The sequence below is a fragment of the Macrobrachium nipponense genome, chromosome 33 (assembly GCF_015104395.2).
Source record: "Macrobrachium nipponense isolate FS-2020 chromosome 33, ASM1510439v2, whole genome shotgun sequence".
NCBI classification, from domain to species: domain Eukaryota; kingdom Metazoa; phylum Arthropoda; class Malacostraca; order Decapoda; family Palaemonidae; genus Macrobrachium; species Macrobrachium nipponense.
In genome coordinates this window covers 41,346,088-41,370,397 of record NC_087219.1, presented here as the reverse complement: position 1 = coordinate 41,370,397, position 24,310 = coordinate 41,346,088, and the positions used below count along the sequence as shown (strand labels likewise).

At 35.9% G+C, this 24,310-nt stretch overlaps 1 protein-coding gene across 2 annotated transcripts in view; it reads left to right on the top strand.

Annotated features, from left to right (window-relative positions):
- LOC135203115 (zinc finger and SCAN domain-containing protein 2-like) overlaps window positions 1-24,310 on the top strand; it is a 157,302-nt gene that overhangs the window by 111,445 nt on the left and 21,547 nt on the right. For both annotated transcript variants that reach the window (XM_064232748.1, XM_064232749.1), the window contains exons 11-16: window positions 14,859-14,966; window positions 16,029-16,216; window positions 16,694-16,854; window positions 20,424-20,563; window positions 21,304-21,499; window positions 22,717-22,928. In XM_064232748.1, the coding sequence (XP_064088818.1) occupies window positions 14,859-14,966; window positions 16,029-16,216; window positions 16,694-16,854; window positions 20,424-20,563; window positions 21,304-21,499; window positions 22,717-22,928 (1,005 nt within the window). The remainder of the gene's footprint in view (window positions 1-14,858; window positions 14,967-16,028; window positions 16,217-16,693; window positions 16,855-20,423; window positions 20,564-21,303; window positions 21,500-22,716; window positions 22,929-24,310) is intronic.

Below are 24,310 nucleotides of genomic sequence, written 5' to 3'. Positions count from 1 at the left end.
TTCCCTATGAACTTGCGGTAAAAACCTGCTAAACCTAAGAATGACTTTACGTCCTTCTTGCACTGAGGTGTAGGATATTCCTTGATTGACTTAATCTTTAAGTCGTTTACTTCTACGCCCTTTTCACTTAGTGTATGCCCAAGGTAGTCTATTTTCCTTTTAAGGAAGTTACACTTCTTTAATTTAAGCTTCAGGTTGGCTTTTCTTAATCTCTTTAGGACTTCTCTGACTAAGTCTATGTGTTCCTCTATAGTGTCTGTTGCTATTACCAAATCATCTATGTAACAGTGTACGTCCTTGCCTAGTAAATCACCCAAAATTTTATCCATTAATCTTACAAAAGTTACCGGGCTTGACTTTAGACCAAAGGGCATTCTTACATACTGGTATCTGCCGTTACTAGTGGAAAAAGCAGTCAAAGGTTTACTTTCTTCGTCTAGAGGGATTTGCAAGAATCCCTGCAATAAATCTATAGTGGTGAAGTATCTCTTGGACCCTATAGTGGCGATAAGATCTCGCATTGACGGCATTGGATAAGGATCATTTTCAGTAATTTGGTTCAATTTTCTGAAATCCACAACTATTCTATAAGTTTTGTCCCTTTTAGGAACTAGCAAAAGTGGAAAAGACCATGGGGATTTAGATGGTTCTATTATTCCTTGCCTATTCATTCTTTGTACTTCTCTTTCAATGATCTCCTTCTGGGAATGTGCTACTCTGTAAGCTGGTATGTAAATTGGCTTTGTGTTTGATGGAATGTCTATCTTGTGCGTTATTTCGCGTGTATTTCCCAAGGTGTCGCCGTCTAGAGCGACTATATCATTATATTCGCACAGTAAGTCTATGAATTCTTCTCTAACATGGTTTTCCTTAATGTCCTTTAAATGAGGTCCTATTTTAGCTCTTCTCAGTTTTATGTCCTGAGCATAATTTTCACTTCCTTTACGGATCGCGGCTACCGTTTCCCTTTCTACAATTCGGATAGGTATGGAGTATACTTCTGCTAGGCCTATCTCTGTACCTGGTGTTAACTTAACCTTTCCTCCTCTGTTATTCGTAATCTGTAACGCTATTTTGCCCTGTCTGACTTCATGTAAACTAGAGGAATAATGTATTCCATTTACTTGCGACTTTTCAGTAAGCGTGAGAATTTCCTTCCCTTCAAAAATTGGATTTACTGTACATTCTACCCACGTACTTTCTCCTGGTTTAAGTCTTAATTCCCTCTCTAGCTTTAAATAAGTGCATTGATTTGATTCTAAGAGGTTAATGATCTGTTGTGAACTCGTGATGCATTCTGGATATCTTCCCTCCGTCTTATCCTTCTTTAAAATACCTTTCAGTGTGGGATTCTGTTCAGTCTGGGTTCTTTTAATTGACTTGCATATTGGCATTCTAGAAATCACTAGTTGTTCTCTAGGGGCATCAATGCTTATCCCTTGTCTAGCCATAGTTGGATAACCTATCAACAAATGAGCAAAAGCTAATAGTATATCTCTGGCTACCAGAACCTTTTCTCTTAGAGCAATTCTTCCTAGCCTAAATGGAAAATCTAACTATCCAATTACGTGGATATCATTACCCTGGACGTCTGTGATTCTACAATCTACTGCTGGATTCAAACTTAAGTGAGAAAAATACAACCGATACACCTTTTCTGACATTATATTCTTAGGACTACCTGTATCAAAGAATGTAATAATAGGTTTCTCTAGACCGACATGTGCGGGAAATAATGGTCTATAATAATATTCATTCCCTACATCAACTTTGCTAACCTGTGTAGCTTGGCTTAGCCTTGACATTCCGGACGTTCTCTCTGTTATAGAGGAAGATTCATTGTACCAGTAAGCAGAAAATTTCCCATTGCGTCGTCTGACATTGGCTGAACTGGTTGAAACCCTATACTTGCTGTTTGATTAGCATATCTATTTGGGACGGAATCCTTATTTCCTCTAACTGGGGGAGATTGACTATTGTTTCTACTTCTGCCTCTCGACTGAGATCTACCTCTAGGAGCTGAAACAAATTTATTTCTGCATTCTCGAGCACTATGTCCTGTTCTCTTATGGAAAGGACAGAAGGCCATCCCTCGGCAGTCACTGGCATAATGTCCTCTCTTCTGACAGTTATAACACGTGACTGTCGAAAATCCTCCTTGAGAAGATTTACCTGGCATCTTATTCTGATTTCTAGATGGTGTCCTAGATCTATTTGGAACCCCTTCTTTTTGTCCTATAGTGACTAAAGGTCTGTATATTTTAGGGCTATTTGCCTTGTATGATAAGGCGCCCTATGAGGTAATGTTAGACTTGCGATAATCTTACGCTAAGTCGGTTGGTATTGCACTTCTATATTCAAGGAGTGTCTTGGGGTTTGTAGATCACTTACGAAGTCGGGATTATCTTCTTGTTTATGACGACGATGTGTTAAACTCATGATGATTCGGTGAGGAGGTTCTTGTAGAAAACACGAAGTATAAAAATATATATATTCTTCTGAAGTTTTACATGGTGAAGATCAGGTATGATTGTACAAGTCTTCTAATGACGATAGCTTGATCGCTTCTGCCAATGATGATGGCTAATTCTATTCTCTCTACATGATAAAGCTTAGGTAAAGAGATACAGTTCTTCTAATGACAATAGCTAACTCTATTCTGCTCGTCTACCATCTCTGTTACAAGTTATGAAGGAAGCAGATAGTAGCTCGAACATATGAACATGCAATTAAAATGAGACACGCTACAGATCACGTAGGCCGTTTGAATTATAGGTCGCGGCAGTTGTCTCAAGCAGGGAGCTTGGACTAATGTTTATAAACAATTGAATGACTACAGGCGACGGCATGTTATCTTAGCCTACTTTTATTGTATACGTCATCTTTAGCGTCTCTAGTCTGATCACATTCCTGCAAGCAATCTGGTTGACCTCTTAGTTTTAGTCTTTTATATATATGGACTAACATTCCTATTTTTATTATGTAAACACTTACATTAGCTCGGTCAGCTACCAAAACCAACTACTGAATATACTCAAACTTTACTTGCATTTGACTTATAGGAGTGTGATACAGACACTATGTGAATATATATATATAAGTAAATAAAAATTCATGGTGTACATGAATTGATTCAATTAATAAAATATAAAACAATGATATTGGTAAATAATAGTGATCACGTGATATATAATGATACAGTTTTTCACTTCATTTCATTAAGATACATATGCTACAGAAAATACTAATGTACTCTGACAATTGCATAGAATGAAGATTAACATGATAAAAATCATATTTTAACTGATAAAAAATTTCATATATGAATTGATAAAATTATTAATGTTTATGCTGATTGATTCGTTGATTTTTATGCTAACTGTTATATATCTGATTCATTAATCCATATACTAACTCATATATAACTGCAGATATTGGTAAGATAAAAGGTAACAGATTGATTATAGGCTACCTGATTTGTTTATACATATGTATATGGATTCATATAATTATGATTAATATATGTGCACTTTAAATAGATTCCTATTGCGTACACGCAAAGATATATTTAGATTCTGTTATTTATGATAATTTATATAATAGATTCCTATTGCGTACACGCAAAGATATATTTCGACTCTATTATTTATGATCATTTATATATATGATACATGATTTACTATATATAGGATACATGACCGAGGTTATACTACCACACATTTAACTAGCGTTCGAACAACTTTTCGTCCATTACACAGTTCCAGACAACCACCTATAGCCAAATGAAAGTGCCAATTTCACAGGGTTAAAACAAGGGGAAAATTTGCCTGGGTGGGTCCAACGTTCTATTTTGCGCTCATACTTATTCTCTGCATCCTAAGCTACACGATTACGTTCGCGATGAATAAAATCATCCCCAGCACGAGTCCTTCGCCAGCAAAGTAGAGTTGAATATCCTTCGGGTCGTAATTTGTCAGAAGTATGTCCCTTTTGTAGTTGATTTCCGACAGCTGCCGGAGCATTCCGCATTAAAATGAGATTAACGACGGGATATGGTGTCGGTCGAAGAAGTCCAAGAAATTCCTTTCACATTGTAGGCGGTTGTTACTTGACTGTAGTCGTCCGCTGCGACGAATGGTTGTTTGAAGTTGCGATGTGAAACTCTCGTACTGCAGGATACTGTAACCAGGTTCCATTAACCAGCCTGCAAGTGAAATTATACTTGTCACAAGGGCAAAGTAAATTCAGACGACATCCAAATACAGGGGGGAAGGGGGAAAGAAAGCCAATTTTGAACCAAGAACTTAACCCACATGAATTCGCTGATATTTGTGGAATTCAAAAGAGTCAGCTGTACAAACTTTTTTATTCATGGCATTAACAATGAGTGAACCTATCCAGGTCTATGATGACTGTAAAAATATCCATAATTATAAAAAATAAACAGATATCAATACGAATCCCAAAGAAAATTCGATATTACTGGTAGTAAATTACTAGACAAAGAAGTGGAAAACGGAGCTATTTGTAAGATTGCCAGGCAGCATAAGAGTCAAAGAGAAGATTAATCATGATTCTGTATTTCTCTATGCTAACTGAAATTAAGTTGTGATAAAATCTGATCCTATGTGCCCTAACAAAAGTTTCATATTCAATTTTCTCGCGCGCATCTTCTGAGGTTAATTTTTAAAACTTTATTTATAGGCAGGCGATGCAACGAAAGAACCCACTATGTAACTAATTTCTATATAAACTTTGGTTTTTTTTTTTTCAAGAAAATGTGACATTTTCCCATGAATGTTTTACTTGAATTGTAATAGGCTAATGTTGCAAGTAAATATTTCATATACATATCTTGATACTTCTAAATGTCTATGAGGTTCAGAAAAAATTAATTCATTTTGTTGTTATAGAAATTCTATTTGCTTATTTTGTTATTAATTTTAAAATGATTGCAACTCCTTAACTAAAGTTGCATTGCGCATACGGATAGACACGTCTGCCTTGCCCATGAGAAGTTCGGGCTAAGCATTCCTTTCTCCAGTCAATCTGCTTCGCAAGCAGAGACGATACACAGATGAAGCCTGTGTAAGCAGATTATTGAGGTTAAAAGGAACAAATGCTGATACGGCAATGATGACTTCGTCACTTGGCAGGAGATTGCTCTCAGCCAGCTAACAGTTACGTTACTTGCTGTAATAAATACGACTTTAGGATAAATTTTTTGTTTTTTAATACTCGACCCACATGAGAAGAATGTCTGAAAAAAAACAGTACCAAAATTGAACAATATATTAGTTTCATGTTGGAAATCTGCATGATTATGTTAAATTAAATATTCCTTATTCAAACTAATGAAAAAAGGGTTTCCATACAAATTTTTATATATACTATTTGCCCTGTATAAGATTATTCGCATAGATATACATTTTCACTTCTAGACTTCCTGACTTTAAAATCTCTTTTATTTCATATTACAGTATTTTATTTATTATTATTATTTTTTTTTTTTCATTGACTACGAATATAAATCACCGGGACAGACAATATGTCAGTAGGTTTTGATATGTGTTTGAACTTTTAGCTTATTTGTCATTACTAAAGCGTTAAGTTTGAGTTCAAATCTTTACGCATATATATTTGGATATTTAATTAACCTATGGGTTACGTTTTGCTTATTTGATTTTATCGTGATTCCTTTTTTATTATATTTGTAACCCTTCCGACTTCTTTCGGAGTGTATTATATTGACTCCACTTGTATCCATTTATTTATTTTTTATATTTATTTAATTTTTTTTATATATTATATATATATATATATATATATATATATATATCTATATATATATATATATATATATATATATATATATATATATATATATTCACATAGTGTCTGTATCACACTCCTATAAGTCAAATGCAAGTCAAGTTTGAGTAATATTCAGTAGTTGGTTTTGGTAGCTGACCGAGCTAATGTAAGTGTTTACATAATAAAAATATGGAATGTTAGTCCATATATATAAAAGACTAAAACTAAAGAGGTCAACCAGATTGCTTGCAGGAATGTGATCAGACTAGAGACGCTAAAGATGACGTATACAATAAAAGTAGGCTAAGATAACATGCCGTCACCTGTAGTCATTCAATTGTTTATAAACATTAGTCCAAGCTCCCTGCTTGAGACAAATGTCAAGGAACTATTAACACTAAGAAGTGTTTATTCCCTCTCAGACTCGTAATTCTGTTAATAATTCTACGCATATTCTTTCAAGGATTGATTTGGCACAGGATAGGCCCCTAAACTGACAGGTGTCTTAGTGTATCCCTTGTTTTCATGACACGTGTTACAATTAGTTATGTGCTTTTTATATCTGTAAGCATTGTAGGCCAGTAAAACAGTGATTTGGCTTTCTGTGACATAGTAGGGAACCCTGGATGACGGAATGCAACCAGTTTATGACGATTGGTATAAAAGAGATTATTACTACTACCTGGTCGTTAGTCATCTGCTGTGTTCTTCGGGTTTTCCTCGTCACGGACCTACATATAATATTACATTTGATTACATTATTCTGATACACATACTTTAAATATACTTTTGCTTTAGGGTTTCTGCTCTAAGTGTTTATTGTTTTTGCTTAGCCGCTGACCCTGTTTCCGTTCGAAGTGTTTATTGTTTGGTGTTTATTGCTGCTGACTCTGTTTCCGTTCGAAGTGTTTATTGTTTGCTTATCGCTGTTGACTCTTGCTTCGTTCAGTTGTAACAGTTCTGCGCTCCGACCCAGATATTCAATGCTCGCGATCTCTTGGGTTAAGGAATTTTCTTGTTTAGATACGGTTTTAACAATGGCACGGGTGTTTCAATATCTTTTAGTCCAATTAATGGTTCTTTGCAGTATGGTGCGGGATTGCGGGATAATGCGTCAGCTATGATAATTGCTTTCCCAGGTAGATATCTTATCTTGGCTCCAAAGACCTGAATGATCATTTGTCACCGAGTTCCTTTTGGACTGTGATTAAAGCCTTTGAAAAAAACTCGGTAAAGGACTCATGTTCAGTAAGGACTTTATCAGGATTGCCATAGATTATGAACTTAAAATGTACTAGTGAGTTAAAGATACCTAGCCCTTCCTTGCCTATTACTGTATATTTACTTTCAGAGGGCTTTAGTTTACGTGAATAAAAGCTATAGGAAAGAACTGTTTATCATATTACTGAAGTAGTACCCCTCTTACCCCTTGGTCTGAGGCGTCTGTTGCAATAAAAAAAAATTCCTTATTTAAATCAGGGATTTTTTAAGTTAGGTGAGCTGCATTATTCCGCTTTTAAGATATCGAACGCCTGTTGATGCTTTTTAGACCATAATAAATCTACGCTCTTCTTCGTAAGATCTGTTAAAGGAGCTGTCATGATTGAAGAGTTACATATTTACATACGATTGTAATACCCACTACAGCGCCAAAGTGCTGTATCCCCCTTTTACGTTAATAGGTACCGGAAAGTTATGAATAGCCGACACCTTACCATGGACTACTTTAAGACCTTTACTAGACACATAAAACCTAGATAAACATGTTCGGTTTTAAAAACTCACATTTAGATATTTTACTCTGAGATTATTTGTCTTTGTCTCTGTAGCACTAGCTCTAGTTTATGTGAGTGTACTTCTAAGGTATTTAGAAAAGATTATAAGACCAACCATATAAGCATGTAGGGTATCCCCTAAAAGTCTCCAAACACTATATTGTAATTGGGGCGCAACGTAAGCCGGAGGCATACGTAAAAATTGATAATGTTCCCTGAGTGTGCTGAAAACGGTATATGAGGTACAATCACTTAGGTAATGGTATCAGGTAAAAGCCTTTAAGTAAGTCCAAGCTGGTGAAAAATTTATTCTAACCTAACAGAGATAAGATGTCGTCGGTACATGGCACTGGAAACTATCGGGAGTCGTTTCCTTGTTTAAGCGACAGAAATCTACGCAGATACGACAAGTCCGATCTTTTATGGCATGACGTTTGAGGGAAAAATTATATGGGCTTATTTGATTTCCTAATGGCTCCTATTACTAACATTTTTCAACTTCGTCATTTATCTCTATTTTGAAATTTCATTGGGGTTCTATGCGAAGGTACGTATATAGCTATATGTTTGTCCTTAGACCGTATTTTGTTTTCAATGACATCCGTTTTGCTCAAAGATCACTCGCTTGTGGAGAAACATCCTGGTATTCAGATAGATAAAAAAAAAAATTTTCTGCTGAATCATCTCTGCTTGAATGACTTTACGGATATTACTTTAGATAGATTATCAGAGAGATTCATCTACGACTGATTGGGCGTGATTAAAAATTAGCAACAATAAAAAAAAATGCGATATTTATATGTATAGGTTTTATGGATTACTATATTAACTTGTTGCTGCGAGTCAGCCGTGTCTAGGGCTATGTCAGCGGAAATCGTTATATTTCAGAGTGTCGGGAAGGATTAAAATTTCAGATCCCAGCAAAGTCTTTTTACACGCACTAAGACATTCGAGGGTGCATGCGTCTCAAGATTTTGCGTGCAAAACTGCGATTGCGGTTGTGGGAGAATTCTGTTGGGTCATTTGAAAATGTTACGATTTATGAGACAAATGTATAGTTCCTTTATATAAGTTATTATTTGATTAATTGTCTCTTTTTTTTGTTCAAACGGATTTTACTATGTTTGAAGGTTTATAGGATTTTCCTTTGATAAACACGCCTTATTTTGCAGGATGTAAGATAATATTTTGTATACCCTAGATGGATATTTTACAATTACGCTAGATACAGATCAATGTTTTTTTATAACTATAGAGGTATCTGTAAGCGATCGCTTATCCGGACTTCTCATTAGGGAAGTTCGAACAACAGACGGTGAGTCCGTAAATACAGGATATTACGTTTACTAAAGGAATAAAACAAGATATTCTAATTTTTACGGCGCGTACAGTCGGGCTTAATCCACCACTACTTATAATAACTTATTGTATAATAACTTATTGTATTAAAATTACTAGAACCTGCTCTGATTACTTGATACGGTCGTGTGATTCATAGGAAAAATCCTTTTTAATTCAAAAAGGTATTGGCATAAAAATAAAAGGTATGGCATAATTGATCCAACATCACTTTTCCCCACTCTGCTAGAGTCGCTTATTGTGTGGAATTTGCTATGCTTTGAACACTTCGGCAGGTCTGACTGACCTTGACCGCTTGACTAGGTGACACAGTAACCGAGTTTGCTTGTTTGATTCTGAAAGGGCTACTGTTTGTTTCATTTCTTTTTTTTGTAATAATTAGGATCCTTCTCTTTATTACCATCGCAACGTATTGCTTGTTTTTAGCATTATGTTGCTGGTTACGTATAAAGCAATGAATGACGAACTATAGGCACTGAGCGATTACTATTAAGACAAGTTATCTCTACTGCATTCAATATTAATTGTTTGTACTTGCTGTTGATTACTTCATTCTTTGCTAAAATTTGAAATAGTGAGGGACCCTGGTCAGCGCATTTAGCCTAATGAAAGTTTTTTATAGGCATGTTATTCCTTGCAATCCAGCCGTATTTTTAAAGTTAAGTTGAGTCACTGAGGTTCGATATTTTATATAACTCAAAAAACTCAAGGCTAAAACTGCGATCGGGACTTGCAAAGGAGCATTTATTGTCATGACCCGAAATAGTGTTACCTCTAATTTATCTAGATTTGTACGGGTGTTCCACTTGTTTTTGAGTGTTTTCTAATCACTACGGTGCCTAACGACCCTATCCATGCATCTGTATAAATACAGACGTCCACTGCGTAAACGCATATTCACTGTTTAATATGATTTGTTACGTAAGGGATTAATAATCACCCAAAATGATAAAATTAACATAGTATATGATTATGATATTTCAGTAGAACTTCTGGAAACAGACACTCAAAGATAAAAACTCGCAGTAGCGAAATCTCAATGATGTAGATAATTTCTGTAAAAAAGTAAGATTAAGAATGTCTCGTAACTTCAGCCACAGGAATAACGAAATTCGACCTGCAAAGGAAACACTCAAAGTTACTCCAAATGAATAAAAAATTGTACTTAGCTTGCTTTTGTGGGAAGTCACGGTGTTCCGATAACGACACGCGGCCTTGGTCCTCCTTCTCTATTTAGTGGATGACCTGGTTTGGCTTCAGTTTCCCCCGTGCGCGTTGTTTCGATGATTCGAGCCCTTGAAAGATCCGATGCTGCAGACGCGTTCGGTTTGTTTCTTGAAGTGCCGGAAACGCTCACTAACGATGTTTTCTTGAATGATTCTAATGAGAGACGAAGCTTGCGTTGCCGTAGGAAAAGGACACGTGGGTTTTGTTTCTTGAAGTTATTCACTAAACGATGATACTAGGTTGCTTGAAGAATCTGCTGCTTTCGTCGTCGTTGAAGAGTTCTTATATGATACTTCGTTATTCTGATTTTTCTTCGGAGAAGTTGTAGAGTTCTTCTGGTCCGCTGCCACCACTTTTAGGGCTATTTGCCTTGTATGATAAGGCGCCCTATGAGGTAATGTTAGACTTGCGATAATCTTACGCTAAGTCGGTTGGTATTGCACTTCTATATTCAAGGAGTGTCTTGGGGTTTGTAGATCACTTACGAAGTCGGGATTATCTTCTTGTTTATGACGACGATGTGTTAAACTTATGATGATTCGGTGAGGAGGTTCTTGTAGAAAACACGAAGTATAAAAATATATATATTCTTCTGAAGTTTGACATGGTGAAGATCAGGTATGATTGTACAAGTCTTCTAATGATGATAGCTTGATGGCTTCTGCCAATGATGATGGCTAATTCTATTCTCTCTACATGATAAAGCTTAGGTAAAGAGATACAGTTCTTCTAATGACGATTGCTAACTCTATTCTGCTCGTCTACCATCTCTGTTACAAGTTATGAAGGAAGCAGATAGTAGCTCGAACATATGAACATACAATCAAAATGAGACACGCTACAGATCACATAGGCCGTTTGAATTATAGGTCGCGGTAGTTGTCTCAAGCAGGGAGCTTGGACTAATGTTTATAAACAATTGAATGACTACAGGTGACGGCATGTTATCTTAGCCTACTTTTATTGTATACGTCATCTTTAGCGTCTCTAGTCTGATCACATTCCTGCAAGCAATCTGGTTGACCTCTTTAGTTTTAGTCTTTTATATATATGGACTAACATTCCATATTTTTATTATGTAAACACTTACATATATAGGATTCCCTTCAGGTCTTTTACCTAAGGTTTTTGTTTCCTCCTCTTCAATCTCCGCTACATCATCGGATTAATGTATGCTCCCAACCCACTTACGAGTCATCCTTGCAATAACTTCCGTTGGCAGGCTTCCAATCATTATTGCTAGTCTAAATATTTTTTTGACATGACCCATTAGCATTTTTTGCTTGCCTCCTTCTACCTCTATCCAACCTGTGGATTTCATATTGTTATACAACTGAGGGCTAAACTCTTGATACCATCTTTCGTCTAACTTAAATTGACGCACTATCCTTGCCAAGCTAGTAACTGGATCCCTTTCACCAACTGTGGAATAGACCTTCCTAAAATACCGTTTCAATTCTTCCCAATTCTTAAGATCTCGGTAAGTCTCAGAGTGGACTTACCGTTCTAAGTCTCCTCCGGCTTCCAAATCAAGATAACTCTTGGCTTCAATAAGCTTTTCTCTATCTGTCCCCGTTATGCTGTCTAGGCGTGTCTCCACCTGCTCTATCCAGTTCTCTAAGTTACAAGCTAACTGACCATCCTTTCTTCCACAAAATTTAGCTATGTGATTAATTACATGTCCCTTATGTGTTCCCATTACTGCTGCGTTCAAATTCGCGGACTCTGTACCTTCCGGCATGGTTAATTTCCTTGTTTGACTTCTCGTGAGCACAGGCGATCTTACGTTCTGATAAGGAGTCGATCTCCCTTTGACCATCGACTCGTTAATGGAAATTTTCTTAAGTACTGAGTATCATTAAAGTATCAAAGTTATGACAGTAATATCCCGAAAGGAAAATGATAATAACAATAAATTATTTTTACTCAAGTATTCGATCACCAAAAAAAAATAAAAGAATTTTCCCCAGAAATATTCTCAAAGTCTTACGTTACCGGTAAGCGATTCTTAAATAACAACAAAACCCTCTTAACAGTTCTGGTAAAACGATACTGAACTGACCGTAAAGTGTACGCTAACGAGAGACCTCCCGTGAATTACCCTTGTTATCCTAAACAAACCAAATAAAAACAAGTAAACGTTCACTCGACGTAACGAATAAGAGTAAAAAGCAAATATTAAAACAAAAAAACAAAGTACAAGAAATCACAAAAAACAACCAAAATCACAAAAAAATAACATAAAATGACACAATCAAAATTCAAATTAAAATTTAAAGTTACTGGTTAGTAAATACACATGTTCGGGAAAAGGTCTTAGTAGCTGATTAGTTACAATTATTAAAATGAAGAAATATCGTAGAGTTTCGTTGCCAAAAAAGGTTCAGAGTGAAAATCTTTTAATCTTGAAATACCAACTGAGTATCTTGAAATTGTCTGAGTATCTTGAAATTGTCTGACTTGGAATGCTAATCGCGTAATTTACTTTTAATAAAGTTTAATGTTATGTAAGTGTGGGGACATTTAGGACTTATCTTCTTTCGTCGTCTTCGGCACCCGGGTTTACGTCTGACAGCTTGCGTTCGCCTACCAGCTCGTTGAATGATGTGTTGGTTCCCCCTCTCTCTCTCTCTTCTTCTCTTCGGGAAAGGGGACCTCTCTCTCTCTCTCTCTCTCTCTCTTTCGATTGCGTTGACTGATGCGTTTTCGAAATTGTTTTCTTTCCTCTTGATATATTCTTTATGCGTTCAAAATCTTCATCTTCTGGTAGAACGACTGTTCTTGTTCTTCGGAGTGGAGCTTTTCTTCGCAAAGTGTGGGTGGCTTTTTTTTGGAGCGCTTTTATTGTTACAACTCGGCAACTGTCCTTGTATTTGGGGAAGCACTGATAACTGTCTTTGGGGAGAACCTTCTATTTCGAGTGGCGTGAATGGATTGAAATCTCTTATGCCGACACTAAACTTTTTATTCCGTTTCGCGGCCGCTGTCTTTAACTGTCATTCGTGTCACGTCGTATCACGTCGATGATCACCGTTTCTTTGCTGTCACTTTATCTCTTCCTATCCTTACCGCTCGACACCAATTAATCTTGTCACTATATCAATCTTTATCTCATCGTATCCCTCCGATCTGCCACCAATTAAACTGTGACGGTACTGACTCTTTCGCGCACAGCTCTAAGGTAACGTGTGCCAACTTGGAGGCTATACTTTGGAGAATTAGACTCCTTACCTTGCTGAAAGCTCTTGATCTGGAATTCGCTAAAAGGGTTCTAATTTTGGATGAGAAATGAAGATTAATGTGAGCTTATTTCTTTATTCTTTGTTCGGGGTTCTTACAAAAGTTTTTCCACCTTCTGAGTTACTGGGCTCTTGGACTGATAAAACTTTGTTCTTTGAAGGGCACTTGTTGCAATTACGAGTCTATAGGCACGAGGGAATTTCACAGAGTATTGATTGTCACTTATCACTGTTCTTTTGATTGATTCGCACACCACACTTTTGCACCTGTTCTTCTTCTCGGGATTCTTCTGTCTTCCTCTCTCTCTGCCTGTTGCTGAGCCACTGGTTCTCCCCTCGTTCCCCTTTTCGTCGTTATCTTCTCTTGACTTCTCTGTTCCCCTTTTTTCTCTGCTCTTCTCTCTCTGTCTGGCCTTTTATTGGGTTGAAATCTCCTTAGCCCCGCCTTTGGATTTTGGGATTTTGACTTGGGTATGGCGTCTTCTAAAAGACTTCTTGTGTCTGAATGGCTGCTAACTTCATACAAGACCGCCTTCCTGTCAGGTCTTCTACAGTGATTCGTAGGCTTTGAATTTCTAACAACGGGTCATAGAATTCCCTTTTAACGTATGCCAGATGGCGATTAGTCATAGGCGCTAATGAGAGTAGTTTCCAATTTCTCGAATATGCCTGGTAGATATCGCTTGTCGCCCATAATCTCCTGTTGGTCACTAATCGCTGGTACGGACAGAGGTTTTTTGGGGGAGATGGAAACCACATGGCTGATGGCTAAAAGCCTTAATCGTTTGGGTCGAGTAATGCGATAATTCGTCCTCTAAGAAAAATCATTATCTTATTCCCTTTTCCTTTTTCTTCTCTTATTATCCGTTTCGTGCCCTTTTCTTAAGTATTATTAAGTTATTGCCTTTTGTAATAACAACACTGTGCCACACTATTACATATGTATGTTTATTAATATTTTCAAATATTGATAAGATGAGATGATGATAATAATAATAGTAATAATATAATTGTAATTACAAAATTCGTATGTGGAAGTATTTTAAAGACATAAAATAACCTTTCTTTTTCACTCTTATAAGTAAGGATAAGTCTTCTCTGTCTTTCTCCAGTAACTGATTTAATTTAAAGATTAACTTAATACTTAGGGAGCATGATTAGGGTCATATTTAGAGTTCAAACTCTAGAAGTAGCATTTATTAATATTTTTAGACTGTCAAACTTACCCGAAAATTCCCCTTGCGCAACGGGTCTAGAACCTAACCTCGTGAGTTACAGGTAAAGGCTGCTAGTGGACTACAGATCTCAGCATTGGGTGGAAGTTCATGCCAGAATTAAAGGATTCTGAAAAATTTTCCTATACGTGTAAGACCAGCTGATTTCCCATAAACTTCTAAAATGATGTGAATATCTAGCCAAATTACATTTTATTTTCTTTTTTCAGACTCATGTGGCAAGCATGCATGAAGGTGCCAAGCCTTTTGCCTGTGCAACATGTGGGAAGAGATTTGCATATCAGCACAGCCTTCGTAATCATTATGCGTTACATGAGGTAATAAGATATGATGTACTGGTATTTTTAAGATATTCTACTGTGTAAGACTGCATTGCCACCACATTATGTGTCTAGACTCTTTGACCTTTGTTTTCAGCAGTCTTTTTATTTATACATAGTGTCATTTTCCTTTTGTTTTCAGCCTTCTCAGAATCTCAGTTATCTTTGCAGTTGCCAAATTTCCTCTGCATAGAAAAATAATCTTGTGCATTCATTATAATAATTTTGCTATGTTTACTAATGGGATGTTTTTGCCAGCAGTCAGAAATTCTCAGTTCATAAAATATATTGTAAAAACAGAAAGGATTGATCTTAACCCTTAATGGGCAGATACCCTCGTATAAGTATTATGTGCCATCGATGTGAAGGAATCAGTTTGGAAAGAGGTTCCAATACTTCTATAGCCCATAAATTTACTAGTGGCAACTTTTAGACTAGCCAAGATCAAGGAAGCAGGTGGCTCATGAGTTAGTTTTGAATCTTGTCTTCAAGGGAGCATGACTTCTTTTTATAAATTTGCTCATAAATATGTATACCAAGAGTTGCTGTTAGTTTTAGTTCTTTTTTTATGATAGTATGTCTGTTATGAATGTAATTTTGCAAAGAAAAGTGAAAAGAAATATTAGAAAAGACATATAATCCTAAAAAGTTACTGCATTTTTTATTTCAGTAAATATACATACTTATTAAATATGTTACAACAAATATGCTCAGAATTTGATACTGATTTTAGTTCAAGGTAATATTTTTCCCCATATTTTATTTTCAAGACATCAGTTGAACTTTCCAGCTGCTCACAATTTATTATCCTCTGAATGATAGTGTATCTAACATCTACAATAATCAGTTTTACTGTTACAGTTCTAGCTTCATTGCCTAGAAAAAAAAACAGGCCATGTTATAAATAGAGGAATTATTACACTGAGGAACATTTTTTTCAAAAGACAATTGCTTGAAAATGTCAGTCCATTTTCAAAGTTCTAAAATATCACTAGTTTTATATTTATGTATCCTTTGCAAAGACATGCTGAAAAATATTTTATGCCCCATCTTTTTCAGCCACCAAAAGAGGAACGTGAATATCCCTGTACTACATGTGGGAAAGTCTTTACACATCCTAGCTCACTCATTTACCATCGGGAGTCAACTCATAATAACGGCCGCCTATTCGTATGTCACATATGTAATGCTTCATTCAAACACAAACAGCTTCTTCAGAGACATTACAGTGTACATTCAGAGGAAAGGTATGTTTTCCCTCCATGTAGTTGATTTTTCAAGAACATTTTTGCCTATTAAGGGTCATAGTTGATGGATGTTAATTCCAGTTTGGGTGCTGCTGAAAATAAGTCAAATCTGCTTTTATTGCAAGCATATTTGCTGTCTAATTTCAGTGTACCTGTTCAGAATATAGATCAATGTTTTTTTAAATTCATGTAGTGAAATGTGACCTACTTCCTATGGACGAGAAGTAGGACTTCTTAGCTACAGAGTTTTAGTGTAATTTCTCTAATAACTTGCTACTTAATAGGAATAGTAACCATTTGAAATATTAAATATAGTATTAGTACATTGTTAGTGTTGACCTATTTTGTATCTTAGACAGAGGGGGGAAGGTACTACTAAGAAAAGCTTGTATATAAAGTTCTTGAAATAATCTTCATATTGTTTATTTTATTTAGAAGTTCCTACTGAGCTGGCTTATACGGTTTTGTTGCCCCCAGGCCATATCCATGTGAACTATGCCACCAAGCCTTCAAAACTAGAGGAAATTTGTACAATCACATGAACACTCATACAGGTCTTAAGAAGTTTACCTGTGAGATTTGTGGCAAGCAGTTTAATCATCTCACCTCATTAACACTTCATGTAAGATCCCACACAGGTAAGAAAGGCATTGGTTTTTTTTTTTCTTTTGTCAAGGGTCAGCTTGGAAATACATAAACTGTAACTTGTGGCATACAGGTTGGCTGTTTAAGCATGAAAATATGACACCAAAACTGAGTGCAGTCATATATGGTGGGGACAAAATGCGAGCCTTTACTGGAGTGCCAAACACTGTAAAGTCCATATTACATTCACTGTATATCACCTAATGTAATGCTACAAAGTTCCCACATATATTTCTGAATAAAGCTTTCCCTGTGAGTTTATTTAACATAATAAAATATTTTGACACAATTTTTTTTATACAAAGCCATTAATCATAAGATGCGTTATTCTGTGTTTAATTGTTCCTAGTTTCACCTTTATCCTGAAGAGAAAACACCTCCATCCTGCTGGACTTATGCATCCTTTATCATTTCATTGTCTCTTACGGAACAAATGAGTAGGGGTGGGACAAGGGCATAACCCCTTGTGATTAATGGGTTTGTGTGAAAAATGTTTTTGTAATACAAAAACAAGACTTGTCAGTTACAACTCAAGAGTCCCATGGAGGTTTTGCCTGAAGCCAGGCATTCTAGTATAGGCCTGTAGAAGGCCTTGTGAGGAAGTGTGGCGACTGTGATCTTCTGAAGCTAGATTTTAATGGCTATTACAGTGCATAGTATGGAAAGAGTGTCTTAATTCTGGAGAAGCTAGAATAGTGAAGAGTTGTGACATCATTCGGGCTTGCCTGGTCTGCAGCACAGTCATGAGTAAAAGAAAGGCTGATAGAAGACAAGTTCTCTGTAAGTTTAATGATGTATGATAAGGCATGTTATTTATTCTCTTGTGTTTGGATCTGTTGTCTTCGTAAATTGTCAAGACTTTTTCATGCTCTTGTTTCTTTTTTTGATGTGTTTGGCAGGGAGAGAGGGGGCAGCATAGCCAGGTGGGTTTTAAGTAAATGATTACTCTTGAAGTCCTCCCATATAGCTGCTAAATTTCCCTGTTCTGCAACAGTCAGGTGTCTTTCTCAGCAGTTTGGATTCTTCTCAAAGACTTCTGGAAAGGGTGCCCATATAACACCCTCTGATTTTGTTGACTCCCTTGATGTGTGAGGAGACTTTTTGTTCTGATTTCATTGCATTTTCAACTAAAAGTTTTCAACTACTCTGGTACCAAATTGTTTAGGGATTGCACATCCTCAATTTTATGGGACTGTGGGTCCCACAGCTTAAGGTAACTTTTTTCCTTGAGTCAGAAAACTTTTTTCTAAAGTGGACAGAGTAGATATAATTTGAGGAATAGCCTACTTTTTATATGTTCCCCCTAGAAGTTTTACTAGGTATTCGCTTTGTTGTCCTCTTCAGTTCTTAGGGAAGTATGTTGAGAGATTATGGTAGGCAGTAGACAGTCTCTTGTTAATGGCAGGGGTTCTGTTCATGGGTGAGTGCCAATAACCAAAAATCGTCAGTAAATGGAACATCACAGTAATTATGGAATGGCATTTACAATGCCGTAAGCACCAATAAACTATTTACTGGCACCAAAAATTGCTTATCAACTCCAATAAACCGTCTATCAACACCAATTAACTGCCTACCAACACCAATAAACTGCTTACTAGTGCTGAAAATCTGGTTAATGACGATATTAGCCAAGCATCATAAAACCAAAACAATGTTAGCCCTTACTAGATGGGTAAATATATCTATATGCAGCTCCTCAGGCTGGGTAAACTTTGAGGTTGGCCAGTTTACAAAAAAAACAAATCAGTGGAAACATGAAGATATGCAAATGTACAAGGTGAAAGAAAAAAATTCAAAAAAATTTTCCCTACTTTCTACGAGAAGTTGAAAATGATTATTTACAACCCCTTGTGGGGCCTTTTTTTTTCACAAGACAATCGTAAATTTTACTAACTTATGTATGTTTTTTCTAATAAATAATGTGTATTTTATTTTGCAAAATTATAATTACTGCTTACTCAGTATCAAAACAGATGAGAAATAAAAGCATTAACAAATTCTTAGCATATTTGTTGAAAAATATTTTCGTATATTTACCGAGAACGAAGATTCAGTAACTTTTTTTTACTTTTACATGTTTTTTCTAATATTTCTTTGCACTTTTCTTTGTAAAATTACATTTACAACTGACATACTTTCGTAAAAGACAAGAACAAAAACCAGCAGCAGCCCCTTGGTACATTTACAAGCAAATTTGCAAAAAGACCTCATGTGAGAAAGAGACAGAACATTCTCCCCTCAAGTCAAGCAGAACTGAAGTCCTGAGATGCCATTTGTGATTTTAGATAGTGTAAAAGTTGCCAATAGTGAATTTATGGCCGGTAAAGGTATTAGCACCTCTTTCCTGCCTGATTCTTTCCAAATCGATGGTGTGTAATATTATCCACAGGATCAATCCGTCCACCACCCCAAACCTGCTATCTGTTATTACCACTCCCGAGGGTCAGTCAGTCTGTCCATTAAGGGTTGACTGAGTCTGCCGATAACCTTGGTCTGCCTGTATTGTAGTCGGATGTTTGTGCACTCTTCTTTCTAAAAAAGATTCTGGCTTCTTTTCCTTGGATAATCTCAGACATGGTAGTCTTTTGTGACTTTTATGGGAGTTGGCATATCCAGGGGGATGGTGCACACTTAAGCCAGACTTTGCCTCTTGGATCTTTCAGCACTGCTTAAACTTCAGGCAGGTGGGCCATTGTTCCTTGATTGTGTCATAAGCTCTTTCGTAGTTGACACCTTTTGAGTCGAAAGCTGTCAGAAATGTTCAAACAATGCATTTTGTGACTACTGTACAGTGTTCTGTTACATTTTAGGTACTCTATTGTAGTGTCCTGCTATTACAGATCTCTTAATTTTCCTACATGTATGGTTTTTCAACTCTTAATGACCTTTGGTTTCTTTGCTAATGTCAAGGTCGTGGGCTGTCAGTCAGCCTTGTAGCCAAACGGCTATTTCTGTAGTTTAATCAGTTCTTGAATTGTGATTTGGGCTAATGTAGATAATAGGCTTGTAAGTTAAACAAATTGAATGAAAACCTATCATTGTAATTATGGTCCTACTCCAAAACCCTTTTTGTTTCTTGCAATCATAATCTAGACCACATGAGGAGTAATATTCTTACTAGTCTGGAACCCATGACTCATGTAGGTGTGTGTGTTGTGCTACCAGCCAACCAGATGGTTATGATAATTTTCTTTATAAACAGGAGTGGTATGTCTAGGGTTCATGAATACCCACTAATTAATAAGGATTACATGGATATCAGGTAGTATTAAGACAAAAGAAATTTAACTTTTTTATGGTAAGCTCAATTTTGTGTTTTTTGATTATACAAAATGTGATGAGATTTCACATACAGTAATGGAGTGGCTAAGATTCAGAAACACTTGTATATTGTGTCTAACAAATCTGGTGTATGAAAAAAGTTTAACTATTTATAATAAGTTTAATGTATGGTATTATTTTAAATATATCAGAATATGAAAAGATTATTTTATGTTTTCTGTGCAGAGGCCCTTAAAGTTACATTATACTAACTTTTTTATTAATATTTATTTTTTAGGTGAGAAACCATTCAAATGTAAATTTTGTGCTAAGAGGTTTACACAAAATGGAAATCTTCAAGAACATATCAGAATTCACACAGGAGAAAAGCCTTTCTGCTGTGACAACTGTGGAAAAAAATTTACAACATCATCACAGGTAATGTTCTGTGTATTGTATTCTGATGTTTTTTGAAGGCCAAGCTTATCAGTTGTTTTCATGAATCTACAGGATATGATTTTTTTTTATTATTTTAACATTCCAGAGAATTGTTTTGGTTCAGTGGTCAGATAGCAGAACTATAAAAAATATCCCAACAAATGATAAAGTTCCAGTAATGAAGCTTGTATGGTGTGACGGTTACCAGACTAGCAAAAAACTCAGATCATGGAATTCCATGCTGAACATTATCAACATCACACAAATCTTGAAAGCTTATAAATAAGTAATAATCCTTTGAGGAAATAGGATTAGTTCTACTCCTCTATATTATTTCTCCACAAGGCTGTTAGGGAATGTGGCACAACCTTCTCCAGTTCATCTCTATGTTGTACATAATTAAATGTTAATTACATTATGTATACTATAGCCTAGGAACTTTGGAAGTCACTCATAACTGAACAGTTCACATAAAAAAAAAATCAGTGCCTATAATGAATTTGTGTTTCCAACCAGATTATAATGAGCGTTTTGTTTTAAGAAATAATTGAAATGTTAGTAATGTGGACAGTAAGGATACTGAAATGATAATAACAGTGGCAACTCAGATAGCAAATATGATAAATCCCATATTTATTACCGTTTAGAGTGGGTTTTTAAGATGCATTTAGGTTTTTATACTTTTGTAGTGTTTAGTATAAGATTTTATACATTAATGGTTATAAATATTTTTTCAACAGTTCAAGTTACACATGCGTCGTCATTCAGGAGACAGACCTTTCACTTGTTCATACTGTGGCAAGGGATTCCTGAATCGAGAAACTTGCCGAGCTCATGAAAGAAAGCACCGTGGAGAAAAGCCTTACATTTGTGCTGTGTGTAATAAAGGTTTCAGTGAACAGTACACCCTTAGGAAGCATCTTCGTATGCACACTGGTAAGTGGGCCCTGTCCATTATCTAATTTCTATCCTATCTTTGTAAAATATACTGTATGACTGGTCCATTTTGTACTATTCGAAGGGCTCTAGTATTGAGCTTAACCATCCTCCAACACTGGACTAGGATTGAGGCTACCCAATGTCAAAATTTTCATATGAATCTAAAGGAATGAAACTTGCACTATATCACTGGTGTCACTGGAATTTCATAGTTAAGACTCTTCACCAAAGTGTGATAGCAAGATTATATCATATAAAGAAGTGACAGAAAGATTGCGACTGAAAAATAGAACTAGATCTCCAAAACTGAGATGGTTAGAACATGTGATGTGAGGTATGAGGAACAGTTAATCAGAAAGCAGTATGCATGAATAACTTTGGCAAGGCTTGGGAAATCATAGAGAAAGGGACAGATGAAGATGTAGACTAGATTTGGGTTCAGAAAATGCATAGGACAATGGGAGTAGAGGGAGAGAGTAATTCATTGTATGTCTTACCCCCAAAGGGAAAAACTTGATGTAAAATCTTCAATGATGATGATGATTTGTATGGATGATTTCTTTATCTGTCAAAATGTTTTTCCATTTGATACATCAGGCTTAATGGGTACATTTTGTCCATTTCACTTATTTTGATGCCTGAGTGTATGCTGTATATATATATATATATTTTTTTTTTCGTTTCATGAGTTATGTTTAAATACTGTACTCATCGGAGACAGAAGTTAACATTACTTATGAAAAGAAAATATCTTTTGGTTCTTTCAAACCAGTGTACTTTGGCTCAGTTTCCATTAGTATATTTGCTGATATACGTGTCTCCTCTGTATCAAGACACATTACCTGCTTGTTTTTTTTGTTTTTTTTAAATAGTACTTGCAGATGGCATTATGTAGTATGCATATTTTTTGGCCAATGGCATAAAGTTGCATGTAAAAATGTAATAACATAAAAGTATCATAATGAAATGTGTTTAGATATGATGGATACACCTTTCTTAAAGTGTAACACTCCTAAAAATACAGCCTATCTCGGGTGCATTTTGCTTACCTTTTAAGTGGAGGCTGTTGTACCTCTCAGGCTTTTTTTTTTCTTCAAAATTCTGCCCCGAGATATCAGATTTATAAACTGCATAAACAATAATTGCAAGTTATGATTTTTATTCATTGATATATTAGTTAAGCACTGATTACAGGATTTTATATTATCCAACAGGTGAGAAGCCTTATACTTGTACAATATGTTCCAAGACATTTAGAGATGCATCCAACTTGCACAAGCATAGACGTAGCCACAGAGAAGATGAAGCATGGTACTTGCCAGGTGGAACAACAGTTGATGAAGGTGATGGTGACCACCCCATTATCTATATTCTCTCTGACAAGGATGACCCTGATGCTACCACATTTACAGCACTGCAGGCTGTGGTATGTATTTAGATGTGTCTCTGTGTTTTATGTATAGGTAATATAGATACTGGGTGTAGTAGGTTGCTAATGACCAAGAAAATAAATTTTAAGTTCCTTAGGTTATTCATCTTTTCAGTTGTTTTTTTCTATACAATTTCTATTAATTCCACAGTTACTTAGAAATTAGTTTGGCAAAAATCAACCTAAAAACCAACCACATGTGGTAGAAAACAGTAGGACTTTTAGGACTGGCCAGATATTCTGGTTTTTGCCTTTGCCCATGTGGACATTAAAAGAAGTAGCCATATTCTCTACAGAAATCTTTCTGAACAAATCGGATGACTGTAAGTACAACACATCTTTTTCATCGGTTCCATAACTCTTATAGAGCTCCATATTTATATGATATCTTCAAATGAAATATTTGTCATTACCTGGTAACTTTTGAAATTGGCAGGGTCAGCTAGCTACCAGTTTGTTTTGAATTTAGTGTTTCCCAGCTCGACTAAACAGACGTCAGAAAGAGCTGCCCCCATACAAGCATGTTCATATTGGATACAAGAACAAAGATTGTTGGGTGGTTACTGTATATGATCTGAGTGCACAAGAGCTTGGGGAGAATATAACAGGAAATGACATTATCCATCCAGACTCTAGTGAAAGACATGGAAGCCTAGATTTGAGACAGCTGGGTATTTCAAAATTCTGAATAACACTTCATTCATGGAGGAACATAATAGACAACCTAGAGGATTTAGCAGGAAATGAGAGAAATAAAATTTTTTAGTAACTTTCAAAAGGCTTTAAGGATGGCCAGTATGAAATCTAGCAAAGGTGAAAGGATGTCTTGACATTCTGAAACTGACAGAATAATAAAAAACTATATACTTTAGATGTAGTGCTAGATGTAGGTGAAAATACCTCTACTAGAGAGCTGTCAGATGCACCAATCATGAGAAAGGCATGGTCATTTTAGCTGTCCATCCATTATTTGCAAAAGAGAAAGAGCTCCCTTTCTGTCCCTTCATCAACAAAGAACCTAAGCATACCTACATCTGCTAGATATGTTTCGTCTTCAGAGAAAAAACAGCTAAAGCATCGAATGAATTAAACACATCTAAAACCAGCTTTGAGATCCTTTACTCTCCTTGACAATTTTCTCGTAAGGAAATCAAGAAAAATTTGAAACCTGGTTTATTGGGACCTTCTCATAAAAAAAAATTTCAGTGAAGCTTAAAAAAAAAAATTTGATTGGGAGCAAAGGGTCTTAGCAAATAAGGTAAATTAATATTTTCTCTCTTATACAGTGGAACTGCCTGTTTCTAAGGGCTGAGTAAGGAGAGCTCAGGTTCTTCATTCATGAACAATTAACTGTAATCCTAAGCTTACAAGAAATCATG